Consider the following 27,983-nt stretch of genomic DNA (forward strand, 5'->3'; position numbering starts at 1 on the left):
GGCCGTCTAGACTTATACAACCACAAATGTTTATATAAGCATCATCTCAAGCACCCAACACATTTACAAACACTGTGTCCTAAATTTCTGTGGATTACAGACATTACCTGTGAATGACTGGATTGAGGTTTTTTTCCTTTTACTTCGGATTCATATACAATCTTACCAAAATAGATTTCTTATGTGTATCTCATCCTCTGAAGCCTCTCAATCTTGGGAAATTTCATCAATAAACAAAACACTGACAAAAACAATATCAGTAATATTTTATTGTAGGGCAATGTTCATAAGGCTGCAGGACACCTGCATCATCTTGTCATTACAATGAATGAAGCCTACTGGACTAAGTGTTTAATAGAAAAGTTTATGTAGGTCTATATCACTTGTCATTAAGGGCTTACACAGGTATCATGCAGCCTTATGCTGTGTCGCAAGACTGAAGATCTGCATTAACATGAAATTTGCTATACAAAACAACAAAAACAATACAACAAAAGCAATAGGTCAATGGACATACCGAGAGATCACCATATATATATGACCTAAATATTTTCCCACAGATGCTTCCTAATTAACAATGCATATGTGCCAGCTGTACAAAAAATAAATAAATAAATAACAACAAAAAAAACAAAAGGGACCAGCTTTGTAGTGTCTGCTGCAATTTACTTCTTTGCATCATCTCATTACTGCAACCTCTTCATGTGTCATTCAATATACATCAGCCCCAAGGATAAAAGAACCAAAAATTTGGAATGCCTAATTCACAGAGAAGTAGACCAATAACAAACTTCAAAGCGTACCAAAATCTGAAAGCATGTCTTATTTATAGCTATAACTACAGCAATCTCACTAGAGACTAAATGACCTAGTTAAGCGGTTCATTGTAATTGAAATGATAAGTTGCTGGGTTTTCAAATACTGCAGTAATGAGAAACCACATGCAGAAATTAACGAACCTTCGTCCATTTGAACACGCACAATTATCACAAAGATAATATCCCAGAAAAGATTAACAAAATAATTAAAATACTATTCGAAAATTGCTGATGATGATTCATGTCAGGATGGTAAGAAAGGCTTGAAGTACACTCATAACTTCACAATTACAACAGACTGCAGCTCGGTACAGATCAATGTTATTAAGGATGTGCCTTATTAACAGTATGTGTGTAAACAGTTGCTTTGTTTTTTAACCAAACACAAAGGAAAAGTCTTAAAATGATGAAATAAAAAAAAATGGCAGAAAACCTTTAGCAGAGGAATCACCACAAGAATACAAAAACAATCTTAGCTGCATCTTGGCATGTTCTCACTACAGACTGCACTTGTACAGCCAGAAAGCCCATTACTTGCTTCTTAATGAACATCTAACCAAGACAGAAAGAAAACCAGCAGCGGTCAATCCTCACCAGGATGCAGAGTCAGTACTGCCTCATCAACTGAGGCCAGCTCCATTCTGATGCACGCCTTGGTCCAACACCTGAGCCATTCCTCATCCGGCTTTCTCATTCCCTCCGCAAGGCTTCTGCATGACACACACACACAGACGAACAGCAGCCCTTCACACTCCTCACGCACACCCGCTTAACCCCCCCGGCTTCTGCTGAGGCTCGTCAAATGCAACCGGCTGGAAGCTGAATTTGGATCATGCAGAAGAGAAGCCCTTTTCTTTTCTAGTAGAAAATTCCTACTAATGTTTTAAGCAAGAGCTTGAGAGACTCTCTCCGTACCTCCCTCCGCAAGCTGCTCCTCTAAAGCCGTGCCCAGCTCAACTGCTGCAGCAGGCAGACGCACACACCTCCATGTCTAAATGCAACTAGAGAGGAGGACGAATCTAGAGAGGGAGCTTCCCTATGGCCCTCCCCTCTTCTCTCCCCTCCCCTCCTCTGCTGTGCTGGATGGCAGCCCTGAGGCGATGCAGGGCTGCACACGGCTGGGCTGGCCTGGCATGTACTGAGAACACCAGTGGGATGAAGTGGAGTGGTACTGAGAGCTGGCCCAGCTCCCTCTACCAGCTCAGCAGTATCTCCACCAATATCTCTGACATAACCCACAGAGTCACAATTACTGACATCCATTTTAAAAATATCATAGATTCAAATAGATCTTCTCAATGAATCAGCAATAATCCGCTGCCAATCTATTCAAGAGACACTTCAGCCAAAATGAAAAATATAACCATCACTTGCCATAAACATGCCTACTCACCTCCTACAGTGGTGTCTTTATATTTTCTAGAGTGAGATTTCCTGGCTCAAAGACTAGGGAAACCCCCTTCTGATGTATCTTGAAGGTGCAAGGAACCTCTGAAAAATTGTCAGCACTTTGGGCTGGCAATATGGATACTTGTAGACAGGCTGGATAGCTGTCTAACGCAGAAGAAAGCAAGCTAACAATACTGCTAAGAAGCTGAATATCACAACTGTGTCTATCAGTGTATCTATCTGTACACGAGTGGCTATGCTAGTAGTCATGCTTTCTTTATCACAGTGTGGGACTCCCAATGGTTGTATGGCATGTTTACATAATGCATACTGGGTATTGCGGTGGGGGAACACTGGTGAATAAAGTTCTGTCAAACTTCTGTGACTGAAGGACACATTCACCACACTTCAGTATATTACATAACCAAGCAAATAACACTACATGCAAGTTTTAGGCCAGAATGCCCCTTTAAAACATAGCCTGATAGACATACTCACTTCTATGACGTTTTGTGACTCGGTATTAATACATTTTTCTAACAAAGTCTTTAAAGGCTTCTTTTTCAATATTTTCCAATAAAATATTTTGGAAGATATTTTTAGTTATTCCTTCTATTCCATTTTAAACTGCTTGGATTTTTCTACAACTTCAGATTAATCATCAAAACAAATGGCATATTGCTCAACTACTGATATTAGTAGTGAATAGTGAAAACTTTTGTTTTACCCAGGAGGAAAAATCACTGATAAATGTGTGTATTACAGCTCAAAAAACTTGGTACAAAGCAGCAACAAAAGGTCACCGGGAATGCAACGGAAATAGAAACCGCTCGTCCCACAATCCGAGGCTTAAAACCCCTATTGTGCAATAAATTGCAGCACAAGCCATTTGCAACTGAGGAAACGATAATCCTCAAGAAAATTCAGTAAGTTACACAAAGGCTAAACAGAAATAACCTACTGATCTTTGGTTCACCTTTCCCCTGCCTCCTTTTACTGTCTTGTGTAGTGTCAAATCTGTCATATAATAGAAAACTGCAATAAAAAAGCTTCTCAGCAATGCAATCTCTTCCTATCAAGTGGACAGACCAGGGCTGCATGATATGGACAAAATACTACCATTATATTGTTACATAATGCGATTGGTTTGACTGAATGTAGTGTGAAAGTCAGTGTTGTATACACGGACACTGTATATAAACCAGGATATTCAGCCCTACATGTTCAGAGGGGCCTGTGCTATTTTTACCAAACCTAATGTTTGTTGATGTTGTAACACAATGGATTCATACAAAAAAAAACCCCACAGAATTTCAAATTGAATGAGATGCACATAGTACAGAGATAAACAACATTTGTGATATTTATTAAAGAACTGGTTTTCATACTGCTGCCTTCTGCAATATCAGCATGGCACGGGCAAAATATTGCATTATCGTTTAAAAAACAACAGTAGTGTAGTTCTACCTGGAATTCTGGATAAAACTGAAGCTCTGTCACAGACTTGCAATAAACTCCCGTGTCTGTGACACCAGCCGGATATCATCTTGTCTAAACACCAAAAATTAATCTAGTTTCACTGGAGCCCAAAAATATGAGAAAACATAATCCACTGGTGACCCAGATTATGATGTGCTCATCTTCCCTCTTTCTAGATAAATGCTAAAAGACTCCAAAAAACCCACAGGACCTTACTACTTCCAGAATATTATCCCTAAATCTGAGGGGACAAATTGCTAAGAAAAGTGCTTAGTGTAATCTTTTCTCTGCCATCATCAAATAAGACGGAGGTAAGGTCCGAGGTTACACAAGGACAGAGATGTTTCAGGAACTGCAAATACTCATCCCAGTTCATACTGCCAGCGCCTGGAGACCAGGGCAAGCTTCAGGTTCGGAAGTACTCTAATAAAATAGTGTTGAGTGATGGCCACAGTCGGACATAGAGCCCTTCCTTTACGGAATTAGGATTTATGGATGAAGGGAAGGAGAGTTAATCTCTGAGTCTGAAGGAGCAGCAGAGACTGGGACGCTGAAACCTGAGAAAATGTCAGTCACAGATCAGTGAAAGCTTGTCCACCGCAATGGTTCATTTTGGGGCTGCACAGGATGGACAAAATTCTATTACTGTAAGTTTTTCTCTCCAGTTTAATTGTAAAAAAAAAAAAAAAACCCTAGTATAATATTGCAGACAACCATGATTATAATACTATACTAAGGGGGAATAAGTATTCAGATAACAGTTGGGCAATATGAGAAAATGTACCATTATCATGATGCATTATCTCATTTGCATTTAGTGCTATGCACTACACAAAATGTTGAATACAAATCATTTGATTCATAGCTTTTTTTTTATATAATCTACAAATTTTGATCATTTTCTGTCAGATCTGTCAGAAAAAGAAAAAAAAAATCTGACAAAATACTGTGAAATTGTGTATCCTAAAAAAAAAACAAAAAACAACAACATCTTACATTTTTGCCATACTGCCTATTACATAAATCAATCAAGCTCTAGATATTAATGCTGCTGCAGCAAAAAATAAACGAAAAAAGTTCTCAGGCAAATCACATCTGGTGCTAGGGCTGGGCAATATGACAATATTTATTTAGTTGAATATGTGTCATTGGATTCACAGTTTTTGAATGTTTATTTTAAAATTGTGATGTGTTGTGACATATTGTGTATCCTGAAAATGTCTTGAAGTAATATGGTATACGTTATAAAGTGGTATGCACTTTTAGTATATCACCCACCTCTAACAGGTGCCTTCATTAAAATTTTGGTTATTGGTTGCCATTGGGAAGTTTTTAAGCAATAAGTAGCAATCGTGGCGTAGGAGTTCTCAGAGAAAATTATATTAAACAACACTTGAATGGAAAAAGCGATTAAGCTGTCAATACAATGGGTTCAATAATATGCAAGAGGAAAGTTCATGGAACAGCTACTCATCCTCAGACAGGTGTGCTATGCAAGATTTCACAACACGTTTCCAGACTAATGATAACGTAAGTAAGAGAATAGCAGCAGGAATAACAATTACACAGAGAGCAATAAGCATCGAACTTCACTGCAATCATCTCCATCCCTACACCCCACGTAAGACTTTCTGCTAAAAAAGAAGCACAGAGATACATGTTTAAAATTTGCACACAAGCATTTGGACAAACCATGTACTCTGATCAGACAAAAGTAAAATAGAATTCTTTGGCAATAATTCAGCTTGCTATGTTTGCAGAAATAGTGGCTGTGTATGTAGCTGTGTAGCGAAGTATGGAGGTGGGAGCATCATGATATGGGGCTACTTCTCTGTAAACAGTACTGGGGTATTGCACATCCTCAAAGGAAACACAAACGGAATTATGTACCGGGACACTGGAAGGGAATTTACTTTCATAGGCCAATAAAATGAATCTGGGGAGAGGATTCAATAAGACAATAACCTTAAACACAGGTTTTAATAAGTCCCAAAAGACTGTCTTCTAAAAAAGGTAAAGGCAAATTAATTGCGTAGCCAATCTCCTGAGTTGAATCTCATTTAAAATTTATGAAGGATTTTGAAATTGTGAACACGTCGGAGGGACCCTTGTAACTCTGAACTGAATTGAAGGTGGTATGCCAAGAGGAATGGTCCAAAACTGAACAACAATGATGCAAAAAGGTAACTAATTTTTAGACATCTCACAGCTGTGATGGTCAACAAAGTACTTGTTATTCATTTGTAGGGTCTGAATACTTTGTTCCTTATCATTTTTAAAATATATCTTCGTTAATACTCATGAATACATACTTTTTGTCAAAAGTCAAAACTGTAATTTTTACTGTATATACCACAATTGCAAAAAACAGACATTTAATTATCATTTGGTATCTGTCATGCAGCCTTAGGAGTTACCAAATATGTCAATGTTAATAATAATAAGTCTGCAGTTCAAGGGGTTAAAACGCATTGGTGGACCAATTATGTGACATATTTAAGGATTAGCCTGCATTATTTTGTCTAATCTAATTTACTTCTTCCGGATTACATAAACACTTTCATTCAAAAGTCCAGTTCAAACAACCGGAGAACTGGAACTGTGATTGATCAAGATTCTCACAGCATACAGTAAAAAAATATTGTGATTAATTAGAGGGCTCAACTGCATACCTCAGCCTTCTGCAATAACAATATCACAAAAGCCAAGATCATGACAAATGATTAACAGCAAATATATTACATAGTTCTGCCCACTTTCTCTTTCAGAGAGGAGTAAGAGATGCCGTTGGAACTGTAAACCTGACCCGAGGTATGTGGGACATCTGAACCGCCTCAGGGAATACAGCAAAGACCGTGCTTGATGGAGCTTAACTGTTTTACTGTCTCACTGCAAAAGCACTGGCTATTTGTGCATTTGCATCCTTGATTTTTGCCTTTTAATATCAGCACTATATGCCTAAGCATTTATTGCAAATTTTTCCAGCTCTTATTTGTAGCCAGTCCTACATTGCCAGAGGAAAAGCAGAGAAATCTAGTATGCTGGCAGAATAGATGGCAGGGAGGAGCACTGTGCTGTAGGATATTAGAATCAATGGCTTGATACTACACTGTGTGCACAATTATTAGGCAAGTCTTATTTTTATTAATGACCAACTACAGTGCTTTCGGTTAATCCAAAATGTTAATAAACCTCAAACATGAATGTTTAAGAAAAATAAAGTGAAGTTTTGGCTTTCTTAGGAGAATATCTAGATGTGCACATTTATTGGGCAACTATGATGGTGCAGAACTATTACGCAACTAAATGAAAAACATTTTCCCATCTCACGTTTTTATTTTCACCTGTTCAAGTGAGAATTATAAACAAACAACTCAAAGCTTTCCAATGAACATTTCTGAGAAAAAAAAAATTAGTGACCAATATAGCCACGCTTCTTTTCAATAACAGTGATAAGCCTTCCATTCATGGAGTCTGTCAGTTTCTTGATCTGTTAACGATCAACTTTTTGTGCAGCAGCAGCCACAGCCTCCCAGACCCTGTTCAGAGAGGTGTACTGTTTTCCTTCACTGTAAATCTCCCGTTTAAGAATTGCCCATAAGTTCTCAACTGGGTTCAGGTCAGGTGATGAAGGGGCCATAAGTTTTTCATCTTCAACGCCTTTACTGTCGAGCCATGCAGAGGAGTACTTGGATGCCTGTGATGGAGCATTGTCCTGCATAAAAATCATGGTCTTTTTGAAAGATGCAGATTCTTCCTGGACCACTGCTTAAAGAAAGTGTCTTCTAAAAACTGGCAGTAGGCTTGGGAGTTGATTTTAAGCCCATCTTCATCCCGAAAAGGTCCAACCAGCTCATCTTTAATAATACCAGCCCATACCAGTACCCCACCTCCACCTTGCTGGCGTCTGACTCGAAGTGGAGCTCTGTCCCGTTACTGATCCAGCCTCGGGCCCGTCCATCTGGTCCGTCAGGAGTCACTCTCATTTAATAAGTCCAAAAAACCATTGAAAAATCTGTCTTCAGATTCTTCTTGGACCAGTCTAGACACTTCAGCTTATGTGTCTTGTTCAGTGGTGGTCGAGTTTCAGCCTTCCTTACCTCGGCCATGTCTCTGAGCGCTGAACATCTTGTACTTCTTGATACTCCAGCTAGGTTGCAGTTCTGGAATATGACAGAACTGGAAGATAATGGGTTCCTGGTAGCTTCACAGCTTGATTCTTCTCAAATCCTTGGCAGTTATTTTGTGTCTTTTTCTCTCAGCATGTTTCTTGCGACCCTGTTGACTATTTGCAACAAAACGTTTGATGGTTCTGTGATCACACCCCAATATTTTAGCAATTTCAAGAGTTCTGCATCCCTCTGAGAGACTTTTGGTCATTTTTAACTTTTCAGAGTCAGTTCAATCTCTTTTTTGGCCCATTTTGCCTAAAGAAAAAAGCTGCCTAATAATTATGCACACCTTGATATAGGGTGTTGACCTCCTTAGGCCACACCCTCCCTCATTACACAGATACACATCACCTGCTATGCTTAAATCCATTAAGCATTCAAGTTTATCCAGCTTGGAGTTAGAAAATATGCCTAAAAATGATAATATGGTCAACATACTCACTTGCCTAATAATTGTGCACACAGTGTATAGCCAAACAAATATTTTCCCACAGAACCCCCTTTCAGTAACCTCCGTAGAAACAGCATGAGAAACTAATTTCACAAACTAATGACATGCCATGATATAAATCTAAAGGATGAACACTATTGCCTCTGCAAATTAGTTTCCTCTGAGACCTACAGCCTAGCAAATGAAAAAGTGTGACACAAAGAAAAAGTACTTGCATTAAGAAAAGCTTGGAGAACAGAACACAGAAAAAAAACACTGTCAGCTATTGAGACAGTCTCTCTCTGTGGAGTGTTAAGACATGGTTGATGGCTACACAGCTTCATATCTATCAAGCAGACAACTGAGGAAAGCCATTGTGCTTATGCATAGAGAGAGATTAAATCTGTAAATACACGACAGACAAAAAAGGACTGCTTTCTTCTTTGCATGATAGCAGGATATTGCCAATATCTGATACACAGAGGCATTAATATTCCATTGTTGGGCTGCAGAAAGCAATATAGGGACAATAAAGCAGGGGAAGGCATTTTAAAAGCCACACCCACTGATATGTCCTACAAAAAGCTGTAAGTAATCACAGGTCTAATCGATTCCTGAATGCTCATTATTTTACAAATTAGCTTGATAACCATTACGCCAGTAATACTTATCTTCAGCTACCTGTATTCCTGCGCCTGAGAGTCTGAGGTGAGGTTGTAACTAACAGGCCCTGTGATGGACTAGCGACCTCTCCAGTTTCCTGCCTTCTGCCCAGTGAGTACTGGGATAGGCTCCTGCATCCCCCGTGACCCAGGAGGATAAGTGGATTAGAAAGTGTGTGTGTGTGTGTGTGTGTGTGTGTGTGTGTGTGTGTGTGTGTGTGTGTGTGTGTGACTGACAGATGTTTCTTGTTGCACATATGTGCCCTGTTAGATTGACTGCTTAAACAATCAATAGCTCTGTCTACTCTTGGTTTGAGCCCTGGGTTTGCGCCCTGGGTTTGCCCATAAAGACTGCGTTGTTAATAAAGACAAGCCACGGTGAAGACAAAATAGGTAGAAAAGCAAGCCATTCTTAAGCTGAGAAAAGAGGGAAAACCAATCAGAGCCATTGCATAAACACTGGATATACCCAATGCAACAATTTAGAATGTCCTGAAAAACAAAGAAAGCACTGGTGTACTAACAACCAGACGTCAAAACGTTGGTGACAGAAATGCTGTGAAAGCTGTAAAGAAAAATACAAAAAAAAAAAAACAACAGTGACATTGACAACCTCCACAGAGCACGACAAAGGTATAGTTCAAAGAAGACCCAGAAAGCGAAAAAATAGAGGCCATACCTCAAGATACAAACCACTCACCAGCGCTAAATATCAGAAGGCCAGATTGAAATTTGCAAATAAATACAGAGATGAGTCAAAACAGTTCTGGAATAGAGCTTTATGGACTGATGAGACCAAGATTACCCTATACCAAATTGATAGAGAGCCCTACATGTGGAGAAAGAAAGGATCTGCTTTTGATCCAAAACATAACAACTCATCAGTCATGCATGATAAAAGGAGCGTCAAGGCCTGGTCTTGCATGGCTGCTTCAGTAATGGGCTTACTAATCCCTATTGATGATGTAGCTCACGATAATAGCAGCAAATATCAGAGGTCTACAGAAACATCCTGTCTGCCAATTGACAAAGAAATTCTCTGGAATTATCTGGAAGCATCTGGACTTGATATGTGCAGATACAGGTTTTTGTATTTCCTTTACAAATTCCACACACAAAATACTAGTCCTTTCATGTAGTGGGCTTTTCATCAGCAAGGGAGAGAGGGCCACAAACTGCCACAGGGAAAAATGTAACACAAACTTTAAGTTTAGTTAAACAGGTTCAAACATAGCCTGAAAATATATTTTTTATTTTATGTGTTTCAACAATGATGTGAGAAGTCAATATCCCTCTCATATAAATTCAAAACTGTTCATCTTTTGGAAGTTTCTATGTACAAAAATCAAAACAGATGCCATATAAGTAAAATACATTTACAGGATATTGTGCCAATATTTGCTTTTCTACTTTATAATAAAAATATATATATATTTGCCACATCTGACACTGTCTGTTTTCACATTTATTATGATATAAAATGTTATAATAATTTTAGTGGGAAACCTGATATGGTTAAAACAAAGAACTGCATTAAATGAACTGTGCTTGCATGGATTTACCAGACTTTACCAAACTAGCCCCACACCCTTAATTAACCCTGCCTATGGAGTTAGGGGTAACACTGAATTGTTTAAAAACAGTAGGTGCTGCAGACAAATTTTACATTTTCATTTGCAGTCGAGATGTCCAGGTTGTGTTGTGGGTGTTTAAATATATCTGCTCCAATACTTTTAAATTATTTAGTGAAAAACAAAATGTTGTAGGTTGTTTCCCACACTCCCCCATGTCTGCTGGCCATTCGAATAAACTCAAGTATTTGTGATTTGTGTACACCTTCCTAAATACTGCAGTACTGCATTTGCTCCAGTGAAGGTGTGTGTGCTCCAGTGAAGACTGCAGCTCCACACCGCAATGTGCAGTGTGACACACTTAGGACTGCGAATCAGTCACGGGAGGAGCTTACAATGTACTGCAGTACTGTTGAAAACACACACGCGCACACACACGCGCACACGCACACACACGCACTCACACACACAGTATGTGACCTTGAATCCGAGAGGATACATGGAGCTATTCAACCTGATGTCCATAGAAAAGATTAAAGATTACATGACTAGGAGAAAGGTGAGTACAAATCCGCTCTCTCATGGCTATGTTATCACACTGTGATGTACAGAATGACTACCAGAATAACAAAGCCCCAAATCAATGCACTCCAGAACACATAGGACAAAGTGAGGAGCTTAGAATCAATTGCATAATGTAGATAACTACTGTCCTCTACTGGAGGCCCAAAGGAACTGCAAAAGTAAATCCAAAAGCAGTGTACAACACAAATAACACTTGGCCTGTCAGCACATTTGAGAACACTGTAGTTATAAATTAACTGAAGTTGTACGTAAAATGAGTATCTGAAAGACTTCACACTTAGCCTGATGGATGACATGGCACACCAACAAAACAGAAAAAACAGACAGAGCTTACTTGTAGTTTCAAATGTGGTGCTTAATTCAATAAACAGGATGAGAAACGAGACAGTTGTTGTCCTGCATCCTCCCCAGACCTGGGCCAACAGCACAATTAAAGTGTTTGTCAGAATCGGAACTTTAATCTGGGCTACATTCGTCTTCCAGCACTCACTTGAACTGAGCCAAAGTCCACGTTCTCATAGTGGAAGTGGGCACACTCTGCCAGGCGAGGAAAATGGCCTTTAGTGAGAGACAGCCTGCAAGAGAGCAGAACTCATCAGTATGCAGCTGCAGCTCTGAGAGAGAGAGAGAGAGAGAGAGAGAGAGAGAGAGAGAGAGAGAGAGAGAGAGAGAGTGAAAAGGAGTGAGAGTAAGAATGAGAGAGGGGTAGAGAAAAGCAAGAGGGAGATGGAGAGATGGAAAAGGAGAAAGAAAGGGAGAGACATATATACACACACACACACACACACACATATACATATATATATATATATATATATATATATATATATATATATATATATATATATATATATATATATATATATAGAGAGAGAGAGAGAGAGAGAGAGACAAAAATAGAGATAAAGAAACAAAGGAAGAGAGGAAAAAAAGGGAAGAATCAGAGAGAGATTGAGAGATGGAAAAAAAGAAAGAAAAAGCGAGAAAAAGGAGAGAGAGAAAGGGAGAGAACAGAGGCAAATAGAAAAAAGAAGCAACGGAACAGATAGAAATATATGTATAGAGAGAGAGAGAGAGTGAGTGTGTGTGTGTGTGTATGTGTGTGTGAGTGAGTGAGAGAGTGAGACCGAAAGATACGACCATATCTTTAAAGGCGCAGCTTGGAGGGGAGGGGCACTTACTTTTTCACGTTCTTGACCTTCATGCTGGCGGTGCTGGTGCATGAGCGGAGAGATGATTCAGCAGGCAGCTCGGGGACCACATCTGCACTCCTCGCCTGCATACACAAGCACACACGCATTCAGTCTTTAACAGCAGTCTATACGTATGCGGGCGTAGAGCTACAGTGCTCTGGAGCATGCGCAGTGCATTCTGACCATAAGAGCGATGGCGTCCTCCCAGCCTGCTCTCTCCGCTGTCTGTGGCCTCCTCTCCTCCTCCAGCACATGGGGGCTGGGCAGGCACACACTAACATACAACAGAGTGAGGACATAAAGAAAAGGGTAAATGCTTGGAAAATACTGTATATAGACCTATGTAGATGCTACATCTTTGATGAGTAATTATACACATACACCCAAATTTTAATAAATGAAACTGGATTAACAGCCATAGCCAGACACACATTTTAACATACATTTGGAAAGAAAAAAGAAGATATAACTACAAGAACACATGTGTTTGGCATCATGTAGTGCATGTGACACTGTGACAATCCAGTCCTTTTTTTAATAGGGGATTTACTTGGCAATTATTTCTTAGACATTAACTATTTTATCATATAGGTAATAAATGCCTCTGTCATGATTATCTCCTTGATATTAAAGGAAAAAAAAATCGAAAATCTGATGCCATACAATAGTGTTGCCTTGATATATTTTTTTCTAGTTACAGCAAATATAGGGAGTGCCTGAGTGATTTGATATTTTGTATGTTTTAAAAAAATAAAAATAAAAAAAATAAGTAAAAAGATTCTGCAGAGCTATAATATACTGCACAAATTGTTTGGACCTGGATGGATGAAATTCAAAAGTTCTCCAATAGAACTTGCTTGCCATGCTTCCCTCTAACAAAATAAACTGGATAATTAACACTGCTAGAATTTGTAACTGATTTATAAAAAAACATTTGAGAACACCAGCTGACACCAGAGCATGGGAGCATGCACTCAGCCACAACAGTACTAGTAAGGTCAGGTCCTGATGTTGGATGATTAGTTCTGTTTCACAGAACCAGCTCATCCCTAAGGTATTGGATGGTGATATATCACTTGAGAGATTGCAGGCTCACTGCTAAACAGCCCAGTACTGGGGGGCTTTACACACCCCATAGTCATTGCTTGGCGATGGGCATGATGACCTCAGATTATACAAAACGTGTGTACACAGCTGAACACTTGTGTCAGCGCTGGGTTTACCTTAAGCTATCTGGATCACACAAACATGAAATGTGCCCACAATTACAGAATCCCCAAAATCACCTTTCCTTTGAATATATCACACATATAACAGCATGAGGTTAGATAAAACCAGACAGGTTTCATTCCCTAACCAAGAAAAGTAGCAGGTTAAACATGGACCAAGATTACTCTAGGTAATTTTGAAGCACTTTTATTAGTCCACTGAATGAGAAATGGTAACATAGGGGAGCAGCTACAAAGTTAGAAGGTTTTTATGACAGTGACATGGTCCACTTAAAATAATAATAAAAAAAAAATAATAGTAATTTATTTTATTTTTGGTCCCTGAGGTCTACCTATAATGTTTGTGGGGGTTTATGTTCCAAAAACACATAACTCATCATAACTAATTTCTGCATGAGCATTTCCCACCTCCCTTAATCCCTCTGAACTAACAACAAATTTCAGTAAATTCTTACTGTGCCTTTAAGACTGATAATCTCAGTCCTGAATGGCTGCTCTGTGTTGCAGCTCAGTCAAAAAGCCATCCAGACTGAAACACTCCTTATAATTTCAGCGTGAATGTGAGCAGGACTAAACTGTGCATGAATATATAACTGTGTGTGGATATATATGTAAGTGCTTTGGTTTTTGTGACATCACAAAAACAATTAATTAAAAATGGTTCTTTTTTTGGACTGTATTGACTAAGTGAAAGGTATGTGCTGTAAACTTGTGAAAGGTATGTGCTGTAAACTTTAACAATGTTTACATACTCCATCAAATTTCTATATTTAAAACAAAGTGAAGGATGTTTGTTCTTCCATGATATGGGAAAGACTGCAGCCTCATTCCACGCTAGATTTTAACTCTCCAAATGTCTCAGTACACAGTAAAGTGAATGCAAGGCACGTCAGACAAACCTAATCTGATAAACAGCAACAAAAAGCGCACAACAAACAAGCTATTGTGCATTTTAGTGACTAACAAAGTCATCAATTGAGCCAGTCAGCCACAAATGAAATCTGAAATAAAGAACTGGCCTGAAATGTAGCTTGAAATATGAGTAGTTGTGCAGGGCAGGTAAGGTGAGCCTGTGCAGCTTTGGGGACTTGGGAGCCTTTTATTGTGGCCAGAAAAGGTGAAATAAAAGACTGGAGCTTAACGTCCCATCTGCTGCAGTGGAGACAATGTGAACTGGGGAAAGCCTTTGGTCCCCAGAGATGAGGACAAGCACATATATTAGAAAGACCTGCTTATTTTATCATGGAAACGATAGCAGCAAATTACATCCATCTGTCTAGACTGTGAATAATTCTGCAAAAATAGTTTACAAATTTCATGCCACTGACAACAACAGGTCATTTGCATGCAGCTAGAAGGTACTGCATTACAGTATCTAAGGCATCGGTCACAGCACACTTCTAATTGGAATACTGCTTTGTAACATAATACAGAAAGTAAAAGTACTACGAATAGTATTAAAAGTACATGGCTACAGAATATTCTTATTGGAAGTGCCACGTAAAAGATGCCCGAGTCCTGCTGCTATTAGTTTCACTTTATAGGCTTCTGGCCGCATACAAATGACCTGTTGTATTGCTACGGAAGTCCCATCTATCTTGTCAGTGGGCAAACCATACAGGGATCTGCTGCAGCGCTACTGAAATAGGCCATAGTGAACAGGAGAAGCAACTAATCATCTGAGCACAGAAAATGCTTGTGTAAACATAACCATGGTGTTCTACGTACATCGTCCTTCAAAAAGACGCCGTTCGAAGTCGTATAGCACATACAGAGATTCAAGGTAGTCCTTTCAAAAGTCCCTCACACATACACACGCACATACACACCCGTACACATTCAACAGCATGACTAATCATAATCCTCCAACGGCGAATGTGAAAGCGATGAGGAGAGGGGCGGCAGGCTTTGAGGGAAGCAGGCTGAGACTCACCCTTGGAGCAGATCATGACTGGATGCGTCTCCCAGAGGTGTTGGAGCTGTGCTGTGTGGCGCTGCAGCAGTCTCACTGCCTGCCTCCATGATACTGACTCACTGCAACAGCTGCCCGTCTGCGAGGGGAGGGAGGAAAAGAGATTGGTCCTCCTTTCAGAATAAAGCTTCAACCTTGGCTAGCTGGAAGACTAGACGTTAACCCACTCTAAGCTGTAGCGGCAGGTATGCTGGAACGTATGTATGCAGAGCTGACGCTTTCGATAATACTAGTGACCGAATAATCTAACAGCCATCTGATTATCGAGGTTATTAATAATGTCATCAGAGTTTTAAACAAAAGATGAAGAGCAAAAATGAACAAAAATTAATCATGTACAGCCTTTCAAAGATTCTGGAATAAATTACAGCAAAAAGATGTATTATCATCTGACAAATCACCATGTCCTCAGTTCTGTTTTATACAAAAGATAGAATTTTAAACAAGGATTTTGTAAAATCAGTTTACCTGAGTACTCATGACCGTCTTAGGTGCATGTACTGCAAAGCATGTATTTGGTGAATGCATGTACACTGTGTGCACAATTATTAGGCAAGTGAGTATTTTGACCATATTATCATTTTTAGGCATATTTTCTAACTCCAAGCTGGATAAACTTGAATGCTTAATGGATTTAAGCATAGCAGGTGATGTGTATCTGTGTAACGAGGGAGGGTGTGGCCTAAGGAGGTCAACACCCTATATCAAGGTGTGCATACTTATTAGGCAGCTTTTTTCTTTAGGCAAACTGGGCCAAAAAAGAGATTGAACTGACTCTGAAAAGTTAAAAATTACCAAAAGTCTCTCAGAGGGATGCAGAACTCTTGAAATTGCTGAGATATTGGGGTGTGATCACACAACCATCAAACGTTTTGTTGCAAATAGTCAACAGGGTCGCAAGAAACGTGCTGAGAGAAAAAGACGCAAAATAACTGCCAAGGATTTGAGAAGAATCAAGCTGTGAAGCTACCAGGAACCCATTATCTTCCAGTTCTGTCATATTCCAGAACTGCAACCTAGCTGGAGTATCAAGAAGTACAAGATGTTCAGCGCTCAGAGACATGGCCAAGGTAAGGAAGGCTGAAACTCGACCACCACTGAACAAGACACATAAGCTGAAGTGTCTAGACTGGTCCAAGAAGAATCTGAAGACAGATTTTTCAATGGTTTTTTGGACTTATTAAATGAGAGTGACTCTTGACGGACCAGATGGACGGGCCCGTGGCTGGATCAGTAACGGGACAGAGCTCCACTTCGAGTCAGACGCCAGCAAGGTGGAGATGGGGTTCTTGCATGGGCTGGTATTATTAAAGATGAGCTGGTTGGACCTTTTCGGCTTGAAGATGGGCTCAAAATCAACTCCCAAGCCTACTGCCAGTTTTTAGAAGACACTTTCATTAAGCAGTGGTCCAGGAAGAATCTGCATCTTTCAAAAAGACAATGATTTTTATGCAGGACATGCTCCATCACCGGCATCCAAGAACTCCTCTGCATGGCTCGCCAGTAAAGGCATTAAAGATGAAAGACTTATGACATGGCCCCTTCATCACCTGACCTGAACCCAGCTGAGAACTTGTGGGCAATTCTTAAACGGGAGATTTACAGTGAAGGAAAACAGTACACCTCTCTGAACAGGGTCTGGGAGGCTGCGGCTGCTGCTGCACAAAAAGTTGATCGTCAACAAATCAAGAAACTGACAGACTTCATGAAAACTGAAAAACTTCAAAAATGGAGATACGAGGTTTTCTTCCGACAGCAGCGATATGTTAATGTTTATGTACATATCTCCAGATATCAATTCATAAACATTTATAAGGTATAGAAATTAGGATTATGGAAAAGTATTACAGAAAAATATAACATTTTAACACTGCCAAAATGGCTATTTACTTTTAAAGTAAGTCAGTGTAGAGGGATATTTTTCTATCTATATTCATTATGGAATTTTGACATGATGTAAAGGACAGCCAGTGTGCTCAAATGGGTCAGATAAGGGTTGCAAATACAGTAATATTAACAATATGCAGACATTTTAGTGCAAATATTGCTTTGAAATATACGTCAATGTAAGCATCTGTCCAAAGCTCAGTTTTTGTTTTTAAACAAATATCTGCTGATGCTGATATGATTCCAATAGCACTGTGCGCCCCTATTTACAACAGTGCTTGTCTTTCTAATTTTTCAAAAATCAATCTAAATACTGTGTAGATATAAAATGAACTTCTCAAAGATTATTTAGACAACCATCCCTCTGCGTGGAAGAAGGCCAGCATAAAAAAGAGCAGTCACTGTATTTGACACCTGATACATAATCGTTAGGATCAATACTGGCGATCAACTTAACACTCTTACTAACTGCTATATCAAATGACAGAGTAACAGAATCAGTGGTAAGAATCAATAACTGATGGAGAACTAGGAATTGTTATGGTTGACTTGCTACAGATCTTATGCAACTCTTATTTTATTCTTATTTTGTTGTAAATAGTCTAGAAATTTAACTTTAATTTTTATTATTTATGTTTATACTGTTTCCCGTTTCTATTACTGAGTGCCTTACTTCTGTTACTCTGCTGCTGCTGTATTATTGTGAATTTCCCCGCTGTGGGACTAATAAAGGATTATCTTATCTTATCTAATTAGACTGGAAGTTCAGACATCATGTAGGTTTATGTGCATCTTCCCTCTCTTCGTGGCCTACATAACAACATAAAGGGAGAGAATGCATTTAAAGGCCTGCATTAGGCCTATATGTAGCAGACATAGAAGCCAACAGCAAAATTCAGCTCACTGCAGTCTTCCTTCAAACAGGTACACGCTTTTGCTGACAAGGATCATCCGAACCCTTGACTCAGCAGAGTTCACCTTTACCTGACAGGACGGAGAATACGAATACATGCAGTCCAAACAGGCTGTATGTAACCTTTCAGCGTGTGCACGTCCAATGAAATCATTTATGATGTTGAGTCCTTTTTAGCTAAACGTGACTATAACTGTGTAGTGAAATGTCCTGTGAATGTCTTAATGAATGTGCTCGATCAAAACTGTCAATCGCAAATGATCGATTTTCACTGCGTGCTCCAAGATTTTCTACGTGACTTCGCTGAAGAGCTCCCTACAATCTGAGAGACGTTCCACGCTGTTTGGCTGCTTGTGAGATCTTCATCTGCTACAGTTGTGTGTGGGATTTTATGGCAGTAGATGAACGTTGGATTGATATTTAGTTGCTAAGCGACGGGAGTTCTTCCACTACAGCACACGCAGCAGAATAAGTTGGGGTCCCTCCATAAAGATGCTTCTTGTCCTGTGAGACGACATGAAACGATATAGCCACGCTACACGCTTCTCAGCTCATTCCCACAGCCTTACAGCCACCCAGAACAGGCCAGAGCAGAAGAGAGTGGCTTGACATGTTGGAGACCTGACAAATTAGGAGATGAGGGTCTCGGTCTTCAGGAAAACAAGCAACAGAACGAAAACACGACCGTTAGCCATACAGCTAGCCCTCACTGGAACCGGACAGGGGGGTCAGGTTATACTCCGTCTCCGCATGGACGCAGAGTATAACGTGTTTAACCGAGTATTTCTTCCAGTAACGTGAGCATGAGCTGGCCAAAAAAGAGAGAAATCTCACAGGACACGAGGAGAGAACAAAACGGCAGCCGCTCCTCAAACGAAAAGCGACAGCGAAACAGCCGGAGGGTTAGCGTAGTTAAATACGGTCTTATTAACGACTCACCTGTCCACCACTGAACGTCTGAATATCTCACACACAGCGTGGCCGCCTCGACCGTTTTATATCGCAGGCCATTTCCTCCATTTCTCCTCCAAAAACGAGTAAAAACCGAACTGCTAAATGCTAAAAAATCAACGGTCGAACCAACTTGTACCTCAGAGCGGCGGCTCGAGCGCAGCTCGCGCAGAAAAAGTTCGCGCTGTCGCCGGAGCCGAGGGGCGTGGCCGAGCGGGTGACGCAGGAGAGTGGGCGGGGCGTGCTGGAACCTTTTGCCTTTGATGCGGCGACTCCCTGCGTCATTAAACCGGCAGAGCTGAAGCGGTGATGTAATTCCCACTGTAATGTATGAAAGCGGAGCACTTCAGCCGCTCCTGCTGCTCTGTCCACAGGAGCGGGTGTTGTGGTGTGTCAGTGTGTTTTGCGCTTTAATACAGTTTTGACGGTTTTGTGCTTTTCTGAACGTTTTCAAATGCTGACTCATACACTTCTGTATTTCAAAATGGGCCTCAAATTAGGGAATTCCTACGTTTTTTTTTCTTAATTCAATTCTTCTGCATGATATTATAAGGATCATTCAAAGTAATTTATGTTCTGACTTGCCAGCCTTCCACACTGTAGACTGGGGTTCAATCCCCACCTGGGCAAACACCCTACACTATACTAATAAGAGCCCTTGGGCAAGACTCCTAACACTGCCTTGGCCTACCTGTGTAAAAATGATCAAATTGTAAGTCGCTCTGGATAAGAGCGTCAGCCAAATGCCATAAATGTAAATAAATGTAAAATCTCCCTCACAAAATGCCATGACATGAAATGGTTACTAATATGCTGCCTAGTGCCAACCACCCAAATCATACCTGCTCTGTGGTGGGTCCTGACCATTGAAGAACAGGGTAAAAGGGGGTTGGCAAAGTATGCAGAGACTATAGTCTGTAACACAAATATATATATCTGCATGTATGTTGCTATATTTGCACGCAGACATTGTGCTGTCACCATCACTGTAAAGATATTCCAGGTCAGTGAGTTTCAGTGCTGTGGATCATTTTGCATCTAACTACTTTGAATGACTTTGTTTAAACCTCAAACGGTTGTTTTATGAAAACATTTTCAACATTTCGATTTCACGTTTAATGTTTTTCATCCTGTTCTGTCGATGACAGCACTGCCTTTCAGCTGTTCGTACTTCACAATTGTGAGCTGTTTTAGACCAAAAGTAGCACAAAAAGACAGAATATTCTCTTCCTATTCCTATTTTAAGATACTGGGAGCATTCGGAAATTTCACTGTAGCTCTGTAGGCAGCCAGTACGTGAAGAACTCAAGCTGACTTTGGTTGCTTTGGGGGGTTCTTATTCTACTCTACCCAGCTCTGTTTATATTTAAGCTTTGAAAGTCGCTTGTAGCCTAAACATTTCTTCCACTGGCTGCAAAGTGGACGGGCTTAAAAGGGCAGGCATTCTGTGAAAGAGATAGCTGAACCGTGTGGTCAACTCCAGGCGGCATGTGGCACAGTTTAACTATCAGCCTGTTTAGTGATACATTTTCCCAAGTGAGTGTAGAAACCCATTCTAACAGATCAATATGGTGTGGAAATGTTTTATTGTGATGGTGGCCGTTAGCAGCAAACATGACAGCTTTATGGGCTCTGATGTTTATGTCTAATAAGAGCTTTTTGTGCGTGAATATTCTAAATGGCAAAAATAAATAAATAAATATTTTGAAACAAAAACACGTTTATGACTGTACCTTACTTCTAGTTCTCTCTGAAATACCACATGGTGATTATATGAAATATATGCAAATAGGTATTCGAATATTCATACTAACACAGTTTTATAACACAAACATTTATTCTGTAGCTGCTTCTCACTACAGACTGTCACATCAGTTGCTGAGAATTGTTCAAGACTTTATTTAGTTTAGGTGGACGAAATAAATCATGAGCGGGGCACCTGAAAACAATGGCAGTGCACATAAAAAAAAAACAAACAAACATAAAATGCAGGAAAAGTAAGGGGGCAAATGTACTTTACACCCGTCTAAAGGAACAAACACCTTCAGGAAATTATCAACAGGACAGCCACATTTGCAGCAAATCACCAAAGGTCTAACCATTTAGGAAATCTGCTAATTACCTTTCTACAAATGCAGCGCATCCCTAAAAAACACACAGAGTGATCCTTTAAAAGCTTACTGTGTTAATGGATGTAGCCTTATATACACTATATGGACAAACGTATTGTAACACACCTCTTAATCACTGGATTCAGGTGTTTCTTTTAGTGCCATTGCCACAGGTGTATAAAATCAAGCACCTAGCCATGCAGTCTGCCTTTACAAACATTTGTAAATGTGGTACTATAATAGCAAGTCAGTCTGTGAACCTTCTTCCCTCTTAGATATTCCAGAATCAACTGTAAGTGGTATTATTGAAAAGCGAAAGTGTTCAGGAACCACAGCAACTCAGCCATGATGTGGCTGACCACATAAAGTAACAGAGCAGGTCGCCAAGCGCTGAGGCGCATATTACATAAACGTTGCCAATGCTCTGCAGACTCGATAACTGCAGTGTTCCAAATCTCCTCTGGCAGTAACATCAGCACAAAAACTGCGCTGGGAACTTCATGACATGACCATGACTCCATGGTCGAGCAACTGCATGCAAGCCTTACATCACCAAACACAATGGCAAGCATTGGATGGAGTGGTGTAAACTATGTTGCCACTGGACTCTGGAGCAGTGGAAACATAATCTGGGGCGTGATGAATCGTGCTTCTCTATCTGGCAGTCTGTTGGATGAGTCTGGGCTTGGCAAATGCCAGGAGAACGTTACCTGCCCGACTGCTTTGTGCCAACTGTAAAGTTTGGTGGAGGAGGGATAATTATATGAGGTTGTTTTTCAGCCTAAGCCCCTTAGTTGCAGTAAAGCTAAATCTTAATATTTCAGCAGACCAAGATATTTTGGACAATTGATTGCTTGATTGGTTCCAACTTTGTGGGAACAGTTTGAGGAAGGCCCTTTTCTGTTCCAGCATGAGCCCCAGTGCAAAACGCAAGGTGGATATAGGCGCGTTTTGGTGAGTTTAGTGTGGAAGAACTTGACTGGCCCATACAGAGTCCTGACCTCAACCCCATCAGACACTTTTGGGATGAACTAGAACAGAGATTGCGAGCCAGGCCCTCTCACCCAACATCACTGTCCGACCTCACCAATGCTCTTCTGGAAGAATGGGCAAAAATTCTCACACACTCCAAAATCTTGTAGGAAGCTTCCCAGAAGAGTGGAACCTGTTTTAGCTTCAAAGGGGGGACCAACTCCATATTAATGTCTATGGATTTAGAATGGGATGCTATAAAACCTCCTGGAGGTGTCCCAATATTTTTGTCCATATAGTGTATCACGGTGCACACAGCAATCATTAGGAGTGTGCACAAAGTCTAGTTTCTCATTGTTTGTTTTTGTTGCTATAGAAGCATTTACAAAAAGCAGTGGGGCATGATGATTGGTTGGTGGGGCACTGCCCTCTAAATGACTCCCCAACACTTTTATGGAATACCTTGAACCCAATACTAACTCCTTGTGGTCAAAGAGTAAAGGTTCATTTTTACTGCAGTCCTTAGTAAATAAAGTAAAAAATGCTCATCTATATTCCTCCTGGAGATCCACATTTCTGCAGGTTTCACCTCCAAATGAAGTCCAACACATCTTATACAACTTATCAAGGACTTCTTCAGGTAATGATTAGATGGATGAGGGGTGGACCTAAAGTCTGCAAAAAGGTAGATCTCCAGGAGCAGGGTTAGTGACCACTGTGGTACCAACGACGACCACCCAAGAATGAAAAACAAATGACCCGCAGACGACTCAATATACTCTTATGTATTTTATTATATCAAAATACAAAAATTTTAGAGGGTTATTAGATGGAACGAAGCATTGGAAAATGTCAACTTAATAGAACCTGCCAAAATGTGCATATCTGGGCATCAGGTGATGTAAACAATGCTATTTTAACTGCTCCACATTACAATACCTCAATTGGACCATCTGAGACAGCATACGGACAGCCTAACAGCCTAGATCTACCACAACCTAACCTGCTTCTGGAAGCAGACCTCAGACAATGTGTTAGGATAGTTAGGATAGCATGTTCGGCTTTTAATGTGCTCATATGAAAAGAACCAAAAAAACAATGGGATGTTTCCCTTGTTGATATATATAATGGCATTACTTTCTACCAGATTGATCCCTTTTAGTTACGATGCTGCTCCACAAAGTCCAAATGAGTAAAAAGAGTGGAGACCCACGACATGGTTAAGGTAATGTTATACAGATATGAGACACCATTTACATTTACTCCTAGCAGCAGGCATGATGAAGACACACCAGGCACCAAATCGTACTGTCTTACTGAGCATGTGGTAGTATTTTGAAAGTCCCTGACCTCACTGAGAAGTATTATTCAAGGACGAGGAGTTCGAGGCACACTGCACCGGAGTCGTATCAGTCGGTTTGGCTAGCAACATGTCACGATTTTCTTGGAGAGTGTTCACTTGTCTTAACAGCAGTGGAAGAAGAGTCAAACAATACAGCAGAATAATATTTTACATAAGGCTTTGGTACAGCACCATACTGTTCAAGAATAATACCTGAAATAAATCAGATTACCAAAAACAAAGAAGCCTCAAATTAATGAAGTCATTCAGTCATTCAACCATATAAATCAGAGAAATGAGAGGAAAGAAAGTAAGAACGGTCTATTATTTGTGTGTTTTGTAACACGTGAACAGTCTCAGTACACTGCATTTGAGGTGGAAAAACAATGAGCAACGTATGCAAAACAAAAGTCAGCCCAGAAACCATCTACATAAAAAAAAAAACCTGTAAAAAAAATTAAAAAACAAAAAAGTCACGTACGACACAAATCAAATGCAGTTAGAAAATGCACGATTAACGCAGTTTTGACATATGCTTCCAATGAGCACTAGCTCTACATATGAGGTTTAAATCTTAAAACAGTCATAAATTAGTGCATAATGTAGTAGTACATTCTAGATTCTCAGTGCTGGTAAACATGAAAAGCAATGAAAAAAAATAAAATGAAAAAGAACAACGCATGAGTGGACGAATGGAAGCTGAGCGTATGCGAAATTAGTTAGAAATGAAACATAAAAAAAGTTAAGAGTTTCACACAGCACAGTAAATAAGATCACGGATCATAAAAGAAAGCATAATAAGCGAATTCAGGCAAAGAGTTGATATGACAATTCCTGCGAATGAGCCCTCTTAAGAGTTAGTCTTTTTTTTATCATAACAAGCAAAAAAAAAAAGGGGGCGTGTCTACATGTACAGTTTTAGTTATATTCTACAAGAGAGACGTATTAGATCTGGTCTCCATGCACATACTGGAGGAAAAAAAAAAAGAGAAGAAAGAAAAAAAAGAAGATTCCCATCAACTGTCTGAAGAACGCCTGTTTTGGATGGACAGAAATACTGTCACCGTGTAGCAGTGTGACAGCCGTATCACGTCACTGTGTTTGTAAAAATCACTGTAAAAACATTAATACTGTATTTGTTTCTCCAGACTGCCCTTTGCTAGGTCCTGTCCATGCTCCGTGGAACATTTTAAATATACCCTGCTTACACTGAGAAGCATCAGCGCTTCGATTTGCTCCTTTTTTGGTTCTAAAGGTCAGCAAATCTTCGTCAATCTTTCTATAAATTCCTTGTAGCTTCAAACAATCCCCTGTGTTTAACACTGAATATGAAATTCCTCAAGCCTGAATCTGAAATGCCTCAAGCCTTGTTTTTCCATTTCTGTAGCGAGATATGCAGTGAGAATGCAGGTTCTGTCCTGTTAGAATGGTTTTATTATTGCTTACAACCCTACTCACTATGAAACCTGGACGAGAGGAACCACAATGGAGCTATAGTTGAGTTAGTTTAAGACAGAGGACTGTGCATGAATCGTTACGTGTTGACCTCTGAAAACACAGCACCACGAGAGTTCAAAAAGACATAGCACCAAGTCATAATGCGTACGATGTGCCTACATCCTCACACGGTTATTTCTAAGTAATGTAAACATGTGTATATTTCGTAGGACTTCTTCATGTTTTCTTAACGCGAATGGACAAAAACGTTAGATGGACTTTGTCCATAAGTTGTCCTTAGCTTTTTCATTCAGCGGGCTAAAGGCAAGTAAATGTGGACGCCGTACTGCGGCCTCCACCTTCTACACATGTAAAGCAGCTTCACAAACTCATACATAGTATAATACATGAGGGAAAACGACCTGGACTTGTGCAGTCTATTAGCAACAGCTGGAAAACGCTAGACCGTTTGAAAATGTTGTGGGACAAAAAGGAACATGTGGGCACCAACATTAGCTCTCATGCAATAACACTTCTTTTACTCATATCGAACATACTCTCTATGCAATCAGTTCAGGGTTTGCCTCAAAACGTCTGCGGTTGAGTGGTTAATTCCCTCTTCCATGATCACGGACTGTAATACTGCAGGGCTTCTTCAAAAAGGGGTTAAATGGGAGAGTCAGTTCAGACAAACAGGTACATGAACAGTGGGCTTTTAAATAATACAACAGCAGGCTTTCAAATGACGAAAACAAGTCAGTAGTCCTCAAACCAAACCATACATTCATCATCGGTTAGAGCTAAACTGACCCAGCGCAGAGGGTTAGCTGCAGGTCAGCAGCTGTTAGTGAGCTCCAGACACAATAAAGCATTTAAGAGATTAGAAACTGGTTAGCTGTACTCCAGTGACACAAACCTTCGCTGGGCCCTACGAACAGTTAGGATGGATGGAAAACCAAAGATTATGAGAGTAATCCATGCTTTTTTTTTCCCCCCTTAAAAATCTCTCTCAAGCTACTTTTAGTAGTCCACTTTGTCAGGAATAAAGCGTTCTAGACAACTCGCGGTTACGTTTTCAAATGATTAGACTGATGTTAATATCTCATTGGTATATGTCGTGTTTTCATTTGTCTGCACAATATCTACAGTACTTCCTTGGTGTATATCTAAAATAACCTATGAATTAATACTTGATTATCTCTATCAAACTGATTGAAACAGTTCAACATTACACTAACAATGCATTTCACGACTTCTAATTACATTTGCGTAAGGGTCACAATACTTACATTACTTGAATGTTTGAAAGTTACATTTGTAATCGTCATATCAAGACGGAGCAATTTGGAATAAAGAACGTCCAAAGACACGCCGCCCACCACCCACATGTTGAGCGTGTAGGTATGAACGCAAGGGCTAAGCAGAACCCGAGAGACATACAAATCACACTCTTCTGACATCGGGATTTGGCAAAAAGTCAATTGCTCCCAATTTTTGAGGTGCTTTCTTTTAAAAGCCGATTCTGAAGCATACACCGAGGAAAACTCGGAGCACCGTTTCATGACACACTGTGAGTTTCTTGTCTTAGCAATTAATGTCGTTCCCCATCTCTAGTGTACAAAAGAGAATCGGAGGCGTGAGCATTAATTCAATCAAAAATCCTCTGGAAAAGGCAGTCTTTGAAATATCTCAAGAAACAAAATGACTAGCAGTCTAGAGTTAATGTCACCTTTAACATGCCAAAGATTTTTTTTTGTTCACTGTAACTACATGTTTTCTCCCAAAAAGTACAAAAGTATGTTTGTTTTTTTTTCGTGTTCCTATGTTCAGTCCCCACATTGACTACTCAGTATATCAAAAAATAGCACTGATCGTCTGTGTTCGAAAATAAACTACAAATAAAAATGGGTTTACACTGAGAGATTGTAGAGAAAGTGGGCTAAAGCGACTATACTTAGCACATAAGAGCCCCCTCAGAAAGGTTTATGACGAAAGATCCAAATATAGCAGCAGGCCAGTATTGCATTGGGATCCAAAGACTCTGTTGTAGCTTACAATTTCTATGAGATTCTGTGCTTTGCATTGGATGACACTGACACATCTAAAAAAAGGCATGGCAATTTAGCACTCTCTGGATCAATGCCTTGTCACTGGAACAAATAATACTAAATATTATTGGAGGGTTGCCAAAAACAGACAGCAGAAGCCTTTGAACTCATTATAAAATACTGTTAGCTTGCACAAATGATGGTCTACGTGCTATAATATGTGCCAGAATTGAATTTTTCTGAGGTATATTTCATAAGAGGAAGAAAAGAAACCCTGTGTTAATTACATGTTTCTGAGGGACAGCTTAGATCTCTTCAGGTTTCACAATAAGCACAATAATTCAGACGCTTCAAATTTAGCTCTAGACAAAAGCTAACTGTGTCTGCAAGGTTTTTAAGATAAGTAATGGATTACTTTGGGTAATCCTGGTTTCTCTTCTGAAAACTTTTTCTCTCCTCTTTGTTAACGCACGCGTACGTTGTGCCAAAAGGAGGGGAGTAAATCTGAAGTTACTGTTTAAAGTCAAAGACAATACTGACTGCATATCCACTTCGCTGCTGCAGGATTTGGACTGGTCAGAGCAGAGAGCCATAGTTTGGGCGGGTGGAGTTCACGCTGGCCAATAGGGCTTTCTGGTCTTCTCTTGGGGAAGACCAGCGCAGCATGGAAGATAAGTGGAGATAAGGGGATTTTCTCAGTGTTTTTTTCCTCCTCTTCCTGGTGGGAGAGCTGATCTCTTGTCTTTGCTGGGGTGCCTGAGATGCGTGGTGCTGCTGGGTCTGAGAGAAGGACACATCTAGAGACAGCAGTGCAAAGGAGAG

The 27,983-nt window shown here is 40.0% G+C and overlaps 2 protein-coding genes across 6 annotated transcripts in view; both read right to left on the reverse strand.

Annotated features, from left to right (window-relative positions):
- arhgap32a (Rho GTPase activating protein 32a) overlaps positions 1-19,417 on the reverse strand; it is a 33,143-nt gene extending 13,726 nt beyond the window's left edge. The window contains exons 1-5 of one of the 2 annotated variants that reach the window (XM_017711067.2): positions 19,240-19,417; positions 15,462-15,579; positions 12,483-12,573; positions 12,288-12,382; positions 11,597-11,681 (exon numbers count right to left, since the gene is read on the reverse strand). In XM_017711067.2, coding sequence (XP_017566556.2) covers positions 11,597-11,681; positions 12,288-12,382; positions 12,483-12,573; positions 15,462-15,550 — 360 coding nt within the window. In that variant the 5' untranslated portion in view covers positions 15,551-15,579; positions 19,240-19,417. Of the gene's footprint in view, positions 1-1,412; positions 1,529-1,733; positions 1,809-11,596; positions 11,682-12,287; positions 12,383-12,482; positions 12,574-15,461; positions 15,580-19,239 lie in introns of those variants that run through there. The other variant, XM_037546734.1, reaches the window with a different exon arrangement.
- A 3,691-nt stretch (positions 19,418-23,108) lies between these two features.
- igsf9ba (immunoglobulin superfamily, member 9Ba) overlaps positions 23,109-27,983 on the reverse strand; it is a 117,720-nt gene continuing 112,845 nt past the window's right edge. For 3 of the 4 annotated variants that reach the window (XM_037546654.1, XM_037546653.1, XM_037546655.1), the window contains one exon: positions 23,109-27,958. In XM_037546654.1, coding sequence (XP_037402551.1) covers positions 27,738-27,958 — 221 coding nt within the window. In that variant the 3' untranslated portion in view covers positions 23,109-27,737. The remainder of the gene's footprint in view (positions 27,959-27,983) is intronic. The other variant, XR_005131721.1, reaches the window with a different exon arrangement.

The sequence above is a fragment of the Pygocentrus nattereri genome, chromosome 17, assembly GCF_015220715.1.
Source record: "Pygocentrus nattereri isolate fPygNat1 chromosome 17, fPygNat1.pri, whole genome shotgun sequence".
NCBI lineage: Eukaryota > Metazoa > Chordata > Actinopteri > Characiformes > Serrasalmidae > Pygocentrus > Pygocentrus nattereri.